Raw genomic sequence first — 13272 nt, forward strand, 5'->3', positions numbered from 1 at the left:
TTCTTCTTCTCTCAGGCATACGAATAACATAGTTGGTCTCATTAATTTGCCTATCGACTGTATATGGACCCGAGAATTTAGTGGCCATTGCAGAACCAAGTATGGGTGAAAGAAGCAAGACTTGATCACCCGGTTGAAATGACCGGGCAACTGCCTTTTTGTCATAGCGTTGCTTCATCTTTACCTGAGAAGTAGTTAGAGCATCGCAGGCGAGGGAGTAAGCTTTCTGAAGCCGCTCACGTACTTTTGCTACATACTCTGGGAGATGTCTAACTGGCTTCTTAGAGTCCACTAATGTCTCTTTGAGGACTTTTAATGGTCCTCTAACATCACGTCCAAAGACCAATTCGGCTGGGCTAAAGCCTATAGACTCTTGTACTGCTTCCCGAGCAGCAAACATGAGGGAGACTTTCGTCCCAATCCCTAATAGAAGCTTGACAATGTTTACGCATCATAGATTTCAGTGTCTGATGAAATCTTTCTAATGCGTCTTGACTTTCTGGGTGATATGGACTAGAGGTGACGTGCTGAACCCCAAGTTCTTTCAGTACCTGGGCAAAGACTGAGGATTTAAAGTTAGTCCCTTGGTCTGTTTGAATAAGCTTAGGTATCCCAAACTGAGAAAAACTTCACTAAAGCCTTAGTGATAACAGAAGCTTTAATCGTTCTCAGAGGAATAGCCTCAGGAAACCTGGTCGACGTACACATCAAAGTAAGTATAAACTGATTACCAGATTTGGCTTTCGGGAGTGGTCCTACACAATCAATAATCATTTTCTCAAATGGTTCAGTACACACAGGAATATGACAGAGGGGTGCAGGGGAAATTGTTTGATTTGGTATGCCAGCTACCTGACAGATGTGGCAAGTGCGACAGTACTTAACCACATCAGACTTAAGTCCTGGCCAAAAGAAATGTCTCAGAATACGGTTGTACGTTTTTGTGACTCCCATGTGTCCTGACCAAGAATGATCATGAGCCAACATAAGTACTTGGGACCAAAAGTCCTTTGGTACAACCACTTGATGAATCACAGACCAGTCCTCTTCTGGATTTTCACTCGACCAACGACGCATCAACAAACCATCTATAAGAAAATAGGCCATCTTTTTCTCCTTAGCCTCCGCCTGAGAAAGAACAGAGGTTATAACACTTGGAGATGGACTCATCCTGTTGTTGTGCAGATATAAACTCTTCTCGGGATGCAGGTAAGGAAATGTCCACTGAAGCTGGACAAGAGGAACTTGTAAGTTCACATGGAACTTTAGGCTGGCTGATAAGCCTGCCCTTTTTACAAACACGTTCCATGGCACAAAATGAGTCAGACAAATCAGGACCATATTTCTTTGCTTGTGCCCTTGTGACTGCGCAAGCAGAGAAAATTTCAGGAGAAATTTTAAGATAATTCCCTGACTCCAAGACTGGGCTGTCCAACACTTCCAGAGCAGGTAGAACTTTTCCACCTGCAATGTCATTCCCTAGAATGACGTCAACACCCTTGATTGGCAAGAAAGGAAGGGCGGCAACCTTGAACAGTCCATTAACAAGAGATGAACGCACATGAAGGAAATGCAAAGGAGCTGAAACATGTGTCATTCCAATACCCTGAACAATGACACTGGAGTTACAAGAAGTCCTCGCAGACAAGGGAAGAATACCTCCCCGAATAATGGATTGCGAGCCCCCCGTATCTCTCAGTATAGTCACCGGTTGTTGGCCTTTTATATCCCCCGTTTCTGATACAAAACCTTGCGATGTAAAAGGTTTAAAGCAGGAATCTGGACCTTGGGTCTGTTTGGGGCCCCGACTGAGGTGAAGTTTTAACCAAACCCATTCCTTTAGGCTGAGCAGATGCAGAAGAAAGCTGTTTCCTTTTCAAAACAAGACAATCTGCAATGACATGGCCTTTCTTATGGCAATAGAAACAGGCACGTGCATCACAAAGAGAAGTTGACGGTTCCTTTGACTTTTCTAAAGGAGACAATGGCATGTCTGTCCTCAGAGGACGTGGTGCAGACAGTTTATCAGAGGGTGACATGAACACATTTCTATGGGTCAATATGAACTCATCAGCCATCACAGCTGCTTTTGATAAAGACTTGACCTTTTGTTCATTCAGAAAAATGACCACCTTCTCTGGCAGTACACTCTTAAAGTCCTCCAGTAAGATCAACTGTCGAAGAGACTCGTATTCACCCTTGACCTCACTAGTGGTACACCACTTATCAAAGAGGACGCTTTTTTCTCTGGCAAATTCAACAAAGGTGTGGCCACTAGATTTTGTGTGTTTCCTGAATTTTTGCCTGTAGGCCTCTGGTACAAGTTCATAAGCACGCAGTATGGACTCCTTAAGTTTGGTATACTGTAGGCTATCCACAACCGAAAGTGAGGACACTACCTCCTGTGCCTTCGCCACCAGCTTACACTGAAGCAATATGTCCTTAGGCCACTCAAGAGCCATAGCAATCCGCACAAATGCATTAGAATAAGAATCGACCCCTGTCTCACGAAATGTGGGCACCCCCAAGGGGGTGTAACATACCAACAACCAAGGAATGAAGACATCAGGATATAAAATGATTCAAATAGGTTTATTTGCTTGAACTGGAAAAAGGATAGCAGCTGCTTTTACCTGTGGGGGAGTAAGGGACAGAAGGTTGGGCTAAACAAAGGAAATAAACATAACAAAACCAAGCCTAACTGTTTACTAAACTAAACTTACTTATCTAAAAAGAGGTTATCAAAACAAATACAGAGGGTGGCACCAACCACTACAACTAATGATTTAGACATAGGGTAACCTGCGGGCAAGAATGTATAGGGTACCCCAGCTTACCTAGTCCACATTCCTCCCACCACATACCTGACATAGCAGCATCCAGTTCACAGATTATAACGTAGAGCAGGGCAGAGAGATGTCTGAGTGAGGAGGGCAGCCTCCAAAGTGATCTCTGCGAGCTTATTTTAAAGGAGGGCTCCAAGGTGCAAGTCATTCAGGTAATCAGATCAATCAAGAGGTGAGCCTTTCCTGAATCAGCTCTCAGACCAGTGACACCTGAGGAGAAGTGCTTGCACGTAACAACCCTCCCACAGCTCTGCCAAACCAGGAAACATATGGAGTGCCTTCATCTGGAACATGTCCAGCAGTTCCCTTGCCACTCTCTGACTTGCCACTCAATTCCCACGCTAGTCTTCTCCGCCAAATAGTCATGAAAGTTCTTTAGTGTCTCTTGGACTGCCTGAAAGTCTGCTGGGTCCATAGTGTGGCCAGATTGTACTGTCACGGTTTCAAGCAGAGACCAGGCAGGATGAGGATCCATATGCACAACTTGCAGGCCAACAGTAAAAGTGTTTTATAACCTGCCTCTGCTCTTACTGTTAGTGGTAAAGGTTAGGTGATACAGACATGTTTTCAACAGTATGTTAAAATTATAATCAGAAGTCTAGTCTTGCTATAGGAGAAAGGGGTATTAGCAGTTTGCATTGAGTGACGAGTAAATACGACCAACAGGTAAGTATTCACATGGTGTTTTGTATTGTTAAGGAAAATAAAATTAAAAAAATAAATGAGTGTCAAACACTTGATATATCAAGAAAACAATTCACACACTAAATCCCAAGTCATTTACAAATCACAGTTCTGTTTTTTTTTGGTTTTTTTTGGGTGACGAGCCACCTGTCATTTTCAACATCTACATGAATATTAAAGTCACCCACTACAATGACTTTATCTGTACTCAGCACTAACTGGGATAAAAACTCTGAGAATTCAGACAGAAACTCAGAATGAAGGCCAGGTGGACGATTCACAACAACAAGTAGAAGAGGTTTTTGTGATTTCCACTTTGGGAAAAACTGAGAATCAGAGATTCAAAAGAGCTAATACTAATCTTGGGTCTAGGACTGATTAGTAACCTTGATCTGAAGATAGCTGCCACTCCTCCTCCTCTGCCTGTGGTGAACGTGAACATTTAAATAGTCAGAGGGAGTTGATTCATTAATGCTAACATGATCCTCCTGCTGCAGCCAGGTTTCTGTAAGACAAAATATATCAACATGATGATCACAGATCAAGTAATTCACTAACAGAGACTTCAAAAGGAGAGATCTAATGTTCAGCAAACCACATTTAATAGTTTGATGTTTTTGTTTTAGGATTTGCTCCTTTTGTGTTTTTTGATTGAGGGGGGGGGGGGCCGCAGAGAAGTGTGTAAGACTACAACTCTGCATCCTGGTCTTAACCCTGGGTTGTCATATTTTTGGATGACTAATCAATTCGTCCATATTTCTAGAAATGAGAAGAGCTCCTTCCAAAGTGGGATGGATGCCGTCTCTCCTCATCAGACCAGGTTTTCTCCAGAAACATTGCCAATTATCTATGTAGCCCACGTTGTTTGCTGGACACCATCTAGACAACCAGCGATTGAATGAAGACATGCGGCTAAACACGTCATCACTGGTCAGATTTTGGCAAAATTACACACCGATGCAACATTAATTTTAGTGATCTCTTACTGGCGTAACCGGGTGTCATTACGTCGATGTGAATAACTATTTTACTGTATTTACGCTTATCCTTAGCCAGCAGTTTTAAATAGGATTCCATGTCGCCCGCTCTGGCCCCTGGAATACATTTGACTATACTGTCGCTAATGCCACGTTTCTGACTATAGAGCTGCCAATTACCAGGGTTTTGACCTCAGCGGGTGTGTAGCTGAGTGGGGAAACTCTGTTTGAAACGTGGACAGGTTGATGGTGAACCACGGGCTTGACTTTAGGACTATGACTCCTCTCCCTGACAGTCACCCAGTCACTCTGAGGTCCCGGCTGCTCAGGATCCCCTAGGGGATGACTAATAGAGCTAGCTAGGCTAGTTGGCTCCGCACTGGCTAAAGGGGCCTTGCTCACTATCGGGTGGTTTTCAAAAGTGCAGAACCGAGCTTCCAATTCAGATAACCTCACCTCCAAAATTACAAAAAGACTACATTTGTTACATGTACCATTGTCACTACTGGAGGCAAAGGAGTAACTAAACATCTGACACACGGAGCAGGTGAAAGCAGGAGATGGAGGAAGAGAACTGGTAGCCATGCTAAGCTAGAGAACCCGACACACCGCTAAAAAGTGAAAAATAAAGACTAAAGATCTGTAAGAGTGAGCGTTAGAATATAACAAGTATGCAATAGAGTTAACTATGCAAAATTTGTAAATTATAGGGAGAAATAAGGTGATTATTAGTAGTTCAAGAGGAGCAAGAAATGTCACAGTACACACACAAGGCAACAGGAAGTGATGCAATACGTCTTACCACAAAGCAAAGCAATCCCAGACCAAAACCAGTCTGATCTGTTGTCAAACCTAATTCATTGCAACATGTTCCTCCATCTGTTTCTTTTTCAGATCACTTAGTAATCCAGCATTTCTTTTGCCCCATCCCAACTTTTTTGAGACCTGTTCCTACCATCAAACTCAGAATGAACCAATATCTTTCATTAAATAATAAAAAGGTATCCCTTTCAACATTTAATATTTTCTCCATGTTTAATTCTTAATTGATTATTAGTTTATGGGATATGCAGAATCCCAACTTTTTTTGGAATTGGTGTTATACATCATTCCTGAATGTCAGACCTGCACATATTCCAAATGAAAAATATTGATAATAATGTAATTGTATCTATGAAAGACCGAATCTTTCATTAGCAAAGATGAGCCAAGGACCTTCAGTTTGTCTAAAGAAAATCATTAAAACATTTAAAAACAATATTCCTCAAATAAGGACATTTCTGACTCTATAGTGCATATCTTCAAGATTCAAGAAAAATTGGAAAATGAATGGCTCCTTATCAAGCCACTGCAGAGCTTGATGACGAGCTGATCATTTGAATCAGGTGTGGTGGAGTAGGGAAACATCGAAAACATGCAGGGCAAATTTTGTATCAACATACATTTCACAAATGTACTTTTCAGAATACACATGGTGTTTTTGGTTACCTCCGCATGAAATAACTTTAAAGTTCTCCTTAAGAAAGCCATTTCATGTTTGATACCTGACTCATGTAGCATATTTAATGGCTTTTTGTTAGTATCGTAATACTCACTTTAACCCTATCTTTTTCTTATTTCTAATGCTTCTGTTATCCTTCATTCTCCCTTCTCTTATGGTTCTCAACGAAGGCGGTCGCATTTCTCTTCTCTCCTCTATTTTCCCTCTCCCTTATCTTCCCTGCTTCTCTTCACGTCTTGTCCTGTCCTGTCTCAAACTTTGGTGCCTCTCTCCGCATTGCTCTCAAAATGAAGGTCAACTGGTCTCTCAACGCAATTGACAAAACTTTCTCGACGAGAAGCTTGGGTTCGGGGGAACCTGTCTGCCCTGATGGAATGTTCGCTGCTGGTTACATGAGGGAGTCCTGGGAGGAGTGGAGGGTTGTGTGCCTGGTGATTTTTTCCGTTGAGGACATGGAGGATCTTTAGATATTCGGAACCATGATAACGGGATATCAAGTTGTTTTTGCGTGTTTATGTGTGAAGCGAGCAAATGTTTGCTTATGTTTTGAGTTATATGTTGGATGGTGAGCTAATGTTTGCTGTTTTTGATGTTGCTGAGGTTTTTTCCCGGCCCCACGTTGTACTCCCCAAGGAGCATAGTCTGGAGGCTGTGTTTTTTTACCCTCTCCTCTCCTCTTGTCCCCCGCCCCCCTTTTTCTGGCTCGCTCTACATAACCCTCATCTTAACTGGTCTATCCAACTGCCTCAAGTCAGCCCTCCAGTCATCCAGCTCTCCTCCGTCTAACACAACTGTTTCCCCAGTTAACCTGTCACTAGTTCCCACTGAACATCATGATCTTGGCATGGTTTTCAGTAAAGATAAAGCACTGTCCTTACCCCCTCAGCGCCCCATGACTGCGCCATTGACATCTTACCAGGACCATCATTACTTTTTAGTAGACTTTACAATCTGTCACACCCTGAACATGACTCTCGCAGCCAGAATATTTAGGCAATCATCTTCCCTAGTTGGAGCAGGATTTTTCTTTGTACAAAAGAAAGACAAGTCCCTGCGACCTTGTATAGACTATTGAGGTTTTAATCAGATTACCCTGAGAAATAAGTATTTTTTGCCAAAACCTCCGCTTTTGAATCCATTCAGGGCGAATTTGGGAAGGTGATGAGTGGAAGACAGCCTTCAATACACCCCAAGGATACTTTGAGCATCTCGTCATGCCTTTTGGCCTCACTAAAGCGCTTTCAGTTTTTCAAGCATTGAATCCCCAGCAGAACACAGGAAACATGTCCGTCGGGTTCTTCAAAGGCCTGTTTGTGAAAGCCAAATAATGCGAGTTCCACATCCCACCTGTGTCCTTCCTCGGCTACATCTTCCAGGGTGGGCAGGTGAAGACAGATCCAGGGAAGATAAAGGCAGTGACTCCCACTAATCGTAAACAGCTACAAAGATTCCTATGTTTTGCAAATTTCTACAGCCGCTTTACCTAGAACTACAGTGTCATTGCTTCACCATTAACTTGACTAACTTCAGTTAAAAGCCCTTTCCTCTTGTCCTCCGAAGCTGCTCAAGCCTTATAGCTACTTAAAGATAGGTTCACCTATGCACCTATCCTCTCTCAACCGAACTCAGATAAACAATTAATCCTGGAGGTGGTCGCTCAGACTCTGGAGTGGGAGCAGTACTGTCACAAAGGTCTGACACTGAGGGAAAACTCCACCCATGCACCTTTTTCTCCTGACAACTGTCTCCTTCCGAGCAGAATTATAACGTTGGTAACAGAGAGCTCCTAGTCATAAAACTAGCGTTAGAGGAGTGGAGACATTGGTTTGACAGTTACAAGCAAACATTTATTGTATGGACGGATCATAAAAACCTCTCCTATTTTCAATGTGCTGAGAGGCTTAACTCAGAATCAGACCCACTGGTCACTATTTTTTGGCCGATTTAACGTCTCTATTTCCTATCGTCCAGGTTCACGCAATGTCAAGCTGGACGCCCTGTCTAGACAGTTCGCCCCCGAGGATGAACCAACAGAACCCGTCTTCCCCAAACTTGCCTGGTAGGTGGGCTATCTTGACAGATAGACAATAAAAAACCACCATGGATTGGCCTTGGACCCAGACCCGGCCACTGATCCCCCTGACCGCCGTTTTGTTCCCACCCCTGCTTGCTCCGCTGTTATCTATTGGGCCCATACTGTCAGCTTTGTATGTCTGGGATTCATCGCACTACCATCCTCCTTCAACGCTATTTTTGATGGCCCTTCCTCAAGACCAACACAAAGGAATACATGAATGCTTGCACTCTGTGTGCTAGAAGTAAGAGCATTAACCGCACTCCGTCTGGCCCTGGTCACACATCTCATAGTTTGTTACAGGACTTCCTCCCTCCCAAGATAAAACCACCATTCTCACCATCATCATCATAGATAGCTTTTCCAAGGCTGCTAATTTCATTCCCTTTGACAAACTTCCCTCTTCCTCGGAGACCGCAGACCTGTTGATTAGCCATGTTTTTCGCCTCCATGGCATCCCTTCTGAGATGGTGTCTGCCCCCGGCCCCGGTTCATCTCACAGGTTTGGCAAACCTTCTGTACTGCTCTGAGTGTTAAGGGTCTCTGAGTTCTGGTTACCACCCCCAGTCTAACAGTCAAACTGGATGGCTTAGCTAGGAGCCTGAGTCCGCCCTCCGCTCTGTATTATCTAACAACCCCTCATCTCGGAGTCGACAAATACCCTTGATTGTATATGCTCCCAATACCCTCACATCCTCTGCTACAGGACTGTCAACTTTTGAGGTCTCACTTGGATACCATCCATCACTGCTCCCTGAAGAGGAGAGCTATTTGGAGGGTCCTTCTGTTCAGCACCATCTTCATCACGCTCAGCTCATATGGACCCAGACACAGGAGACACTATTCCACAGTGCAGAACTCAATCGCTGTCTGGCCGATTGTCACCTTGTTCCTGCCCCTCAATATGCTTCTGGTCAACGGGTCTGGTTGGCCATCAAGGACATACCCCTGAAGACCACCTCTTAGAAACTGGCTCCCAAATTCAATGGTCCCTTCGAGATTGACTCAATCATTGACCCCTCCGTCGTTCGCCTCAAGCTCCCTGCTTTCATGCGCATCCATCCCACTTTCTATGTATTACTAATTAAACCTCTGTCTTCCAGTCGATTGTGACCAGTCCTCACCAGATTGTCTCACATTCATTGTGGTAATTAGGCCTGGATTCAGTCCATATTTCAAATGGCTAGTTTGAGGCTGTGACACTCTTTTAAAGACTTGGGATGATAACAGCTACTCACTCATCTCCCTCTCCTCCCAACCAACCCCACTGTTTGCCACAAGTCATGTTTGAATGTAACTATACATTCATAACTTTATAGGGGTGGGCTGCCATATTATTTTCATTAGTTTTCTCTTTTCTTGTTTAGGTCATCTTCCCTCCTGGCGGAGATAGCTGTGTTTGTTTGTTGTTTTGGCCTTTTCCCATACTGAAGCTTATCATTTAACTCCAAGTCGACTCTGTGTTTTTCATACAACTTGTAAATAAACCTTCTTTCTGGTACATCTTAACACTTGGGCTTTGGAAAGCCTACTTAGCTGCTCTAACAGCTTGGCAATTTTCCTGTTTCCATGGAATTGCATCACAACAGATGTAAAAAGTAACAGAAATCATTCCAGCAGCACAGCATCAAGGCCAAGGCTACATATAATATATACATATTAGTTTTTTTTCTTCTTTTATTTTTAAATGCTCGATTCTTTCCTTTTTTTTATAATATGTAATAGTTTTTAAATTTTCCACTACTGTGTGCTATTCTTTAAATCTTTAAATAAGTTAGATAATTCTGACAAAATATTCAGAAGATACAATATGTTTGATGTGTACTGAGGCAACTGACCTAGAGTAGATAAGTTTGATTAATTGAATGAAATTAGAACCAAAACCAAATCTATGGAGTATGAAGAATAGATAGTGTCACAAAAATGGGTTGCTCTGGAGAATTGGCGTAGATAGGACGCGAATGGAGATATTTCAAAGTAAAAGTTGATTTATTTAAAAGAAACAACACAAAGCGTGACTGAGCCAGTATACAAAAACTTGACTATGAAAAAATTGATGAAACAAAAACCTGACTAGAACTGTGAAAAACCTGACATGGAAAACATGGACAAACCTGATAACATTACTTGTGAGTGACGGTGAGGGTCTGGCCGAGTGCATGGGGAATCTGAATACTAAACTAAATACTCTCAGTATTTAGTTTCCACTTAGTGATATTTAGTATCACTAAGTGATTAGTGATGGAGTGCACCTGAGAAGAAAACACAGATGACGTGGATGAACTTAATGACAGGGCAAGGGAAACCAAAGGCAAACATCGCAAGACTAATGATTAAACCAAGAACTAAACACATAACAAAACTAACAGACGTGACAGATAGTCCCACTCAATTATCAAATGCCTTTTTGGCATCGAGGGATATTTGATTACTGCTTTCGATTACTGGGTATCAGATTTGTGATAGATTATGTTAAAAAGTCTGCATAGATTGGAATATGACTGTGTCCCCTGAACAAACCCTGTCTGATCATCAGAAATTGCACAAGGAAGAACCTTTTTGAGATGTAGTGCAACAGCCTTCGAAAAAAAATTCTATCACAGTTCATTAAACAAACTGGTCTCTGTAAAGAGCAGTCAAATGGGTCTTTGTTTTTCTTTAACAACAGCATTATATATACCTGTCTAAGTGCTGATGGGAGAATATTACACGTCTACTCCTTGAACTTGCTCATTTGCACCCCCTGGCAGGCATGTTCTTTTATACATACCTAAGTTATGTGTGAGTGTGTGCATGATACCTTTAACACTATGTAGAATGTCTGTGTGATTGTGGCTTATAGTGTAAACTCACTTTAAGTAAACAAGACTAGAAAAGCATTATAAAAATGCAGTCCATTTGAAATGCACAAATCTTTCACATAAAACTGTACACACATTGCATACACAACATCAGAATGTAATGAGTTACCTCTACCACAGAGGTTGGCTAAAATTAGAGTGTATTTGTGTAATGACTATATTCCACCACTGTCTGCACCTGGTGTCTCTATCACCTATTGATGTGGTTGCACTAATGGAAGATTGATGTCTACTGGGAGAAAATATTACCCTAAACACATCACCACATTAAACCACAGCCAGCATACTGCTCTGCTGCACAGACACATGTTTCTGTCATTTGAGACATTTTCACATTGATTTATGTCACTACCTTATACAAACCCTAACACCAGTTTAAATGGATATTTCTTTCTTTCTTTTTTGTGATGGATTTGTGTGAAGTACTTAGTTGTCAATGACCGCCCTTTACTAGACAACAGTCGGATTACTATCTGTTTGAAGAAGAAGCTTTCCTGATGTGTGTACTAAACCTCCTCACAGCAGGGCCCTCAGAAAAACTAAAACAACTAGAAAACCTAAAAATTATTAACTTCTGCATCATATTAACATCTGCGTCAGATCATTTCATGGAGTTTGCATTGCACAGTCCATGTTGCCACACATTTTTGCAACTCAGGTTGTTCTTAAAAGCAGACAGGACAGTGTTGCTATACGGGCACTTTTCCCTGGAAACAATTTTAAATTATATTTGCCTGTACAAGATTTCCAAAAGATTTTTACTCCAGTTACCTTTGCTGCATGGAAGCCCCTTTTCTATCTGGTCATGTTTTCACAATTTTCCACATTAGAATCTGTACAGTTTACAGCTTCTGTTCTAAGACTTAATTCTGGTCAGTTTGGATAAGGAATAATCCACTCAAGTAATTTAACAGGGAGGTATAAGAGAAACATTTGAAAGAGCCACAGAGAACGTATAGCTCTTGCGAGACAGAATATATAAGTCGTGTACAAAGCAGAGAATGTTAGACTTAGGTATGCACAAATAGGATGACAGAATAGCACACTGGAAACATAAACAGGATAACAACAATTAACTTTGGTCAAACAGACATGAGCCATGACCTTATCTTTACAATCAGAACAGCAAGAAAGACAATATAAACACGAGCTTCATTGGTCTTCTCTTTCAAGTACACCATGATGCAGAGAGGTGAAAAAGAATACACAGTGAGACTAGGACAGCATACACACAAGACAGAGAAGGAAAGTAATTATGTGTAATTGTAAGTTATAATATGAATTATCCTTTTGACTTATTATTTTGAAACATACTTTGTTTTTTAGATAATTACCATGTTAAAAACAATTGATCACAAAGGCAAAAAAAAATAATTATACTCCTCACCTCTAGATGTGTAACTAATGTCTCCTGTTTCTCCCAACAGGAAGTGTATGATGAAGTGGGAGGAGCCTCATGACAGCACACTCTACTGCATTCAGACAGATGGAAATCATATGATAGCCAGCGGCTCTTCATATTATGGTGTTGTACGTCTTTGGGACAAACGTCAGTCAGAATGCTTGCAAGTATGTATGTTCAATTTATCCGTGATGCACATGATTGAGGTATAAGCTGTGATATATGAAGGAAGCTGATCAGCAATATGGTTTAAAGATTTGTTAAACATAATGCCAGATACAATGATAGAGTTGAGACAATAAAGTTGTTAAAGTTGTATGCTCTCATGTTTTGTTTGGTGTGCAGTTCTTCCAGCTGTGCTCTGACCCTGTGAGCAGCCCAGTGTACTGCCTGAGGTTTAGCAGCTCTCACCTGTATGCAGCCCTGGCCACTGCCCTGCACTCACTGGACTTCAGACAGAACCCCACTTACATCAGATGGCATCCACACTCACACACTTCAGATTTATCAAATCAAGAGAAATGTATTTTTTTCTAAATAAAGCTTTATCAAAAGTGTGTTTTACTTGTGGTTTCGGAAGCACTGATAATTTACACCAGTCAGTCATCCAGATCAAGATAATCCAATTTGCCTAAACTGAAGGCATCTTGACATATTTTAGTTGGGGGCAGCCCTAGTTTAAAGAAGAAAGAAAATAGAATATCACCATAAATTTCCATTTTCTACAACCTCAATTCCAAACAAGTTGGGGAAAATATATTTAAAAAAAGAATGCAATGATTGGTGAATCTATGAATATTTTGATCACAATAGCACATATGAAACATATCAAATGTTGAAAGTGATGCATTTTACTATTCCATCAAATCAAAAGCTCATGTTTATGGTGGCAATACATTTCGAGTTGTAAAGGGCCATGTAAAAGTT

At 41.6% G+C, this 13272-nt stretch overlaps 1 protein-coding gene across 3 annotated transcripts in view; it reads left to right on the top strand.

The window, feature by feature from the left end:
- fbxw4 (F-box and WD repeat domain containing 4) overlaps positions 1–12902 on the top strand; it is a 102396-nt gene extending 89494 nt beyond the window's left edge. For all 3 annotated transcript variants that reach the window (XM_072391620.1, XM_072391621.1, XM_072391622.1), the window contains 2 exons: positions 12371–12512; positions 12691–12902. In XM_072391620.1, coding sequence (XP_072247721.1) covers positions 12371–12512; positions 12691–12882 — 334 coding nt within the window. In that variant the 3' untranslated portion in view covers positions 12883–12902. The remainder of the gene's footprint in view (positions 1–12370; positions 12513–12690) is intronic.
- The last annotated feature ends 370 nt before the right edge of the window (positions 12903–13272 follow it).

Source organism: Leuresthes tenuis, unplaced genomic scaffold, assembly GCF_036924035.1.
Source record: "Leuresthes tenuis unplaced genomic scaffold, fLeuTen1.0.hap1 SCAF_8, whole genome shotgun sequence".
NCBI lineage: Eukaryota > Metazoa > Chordata > Actinopteri > Atheriniformes > Atherinopsidae > Leuresthes > Leuresthes tenuis.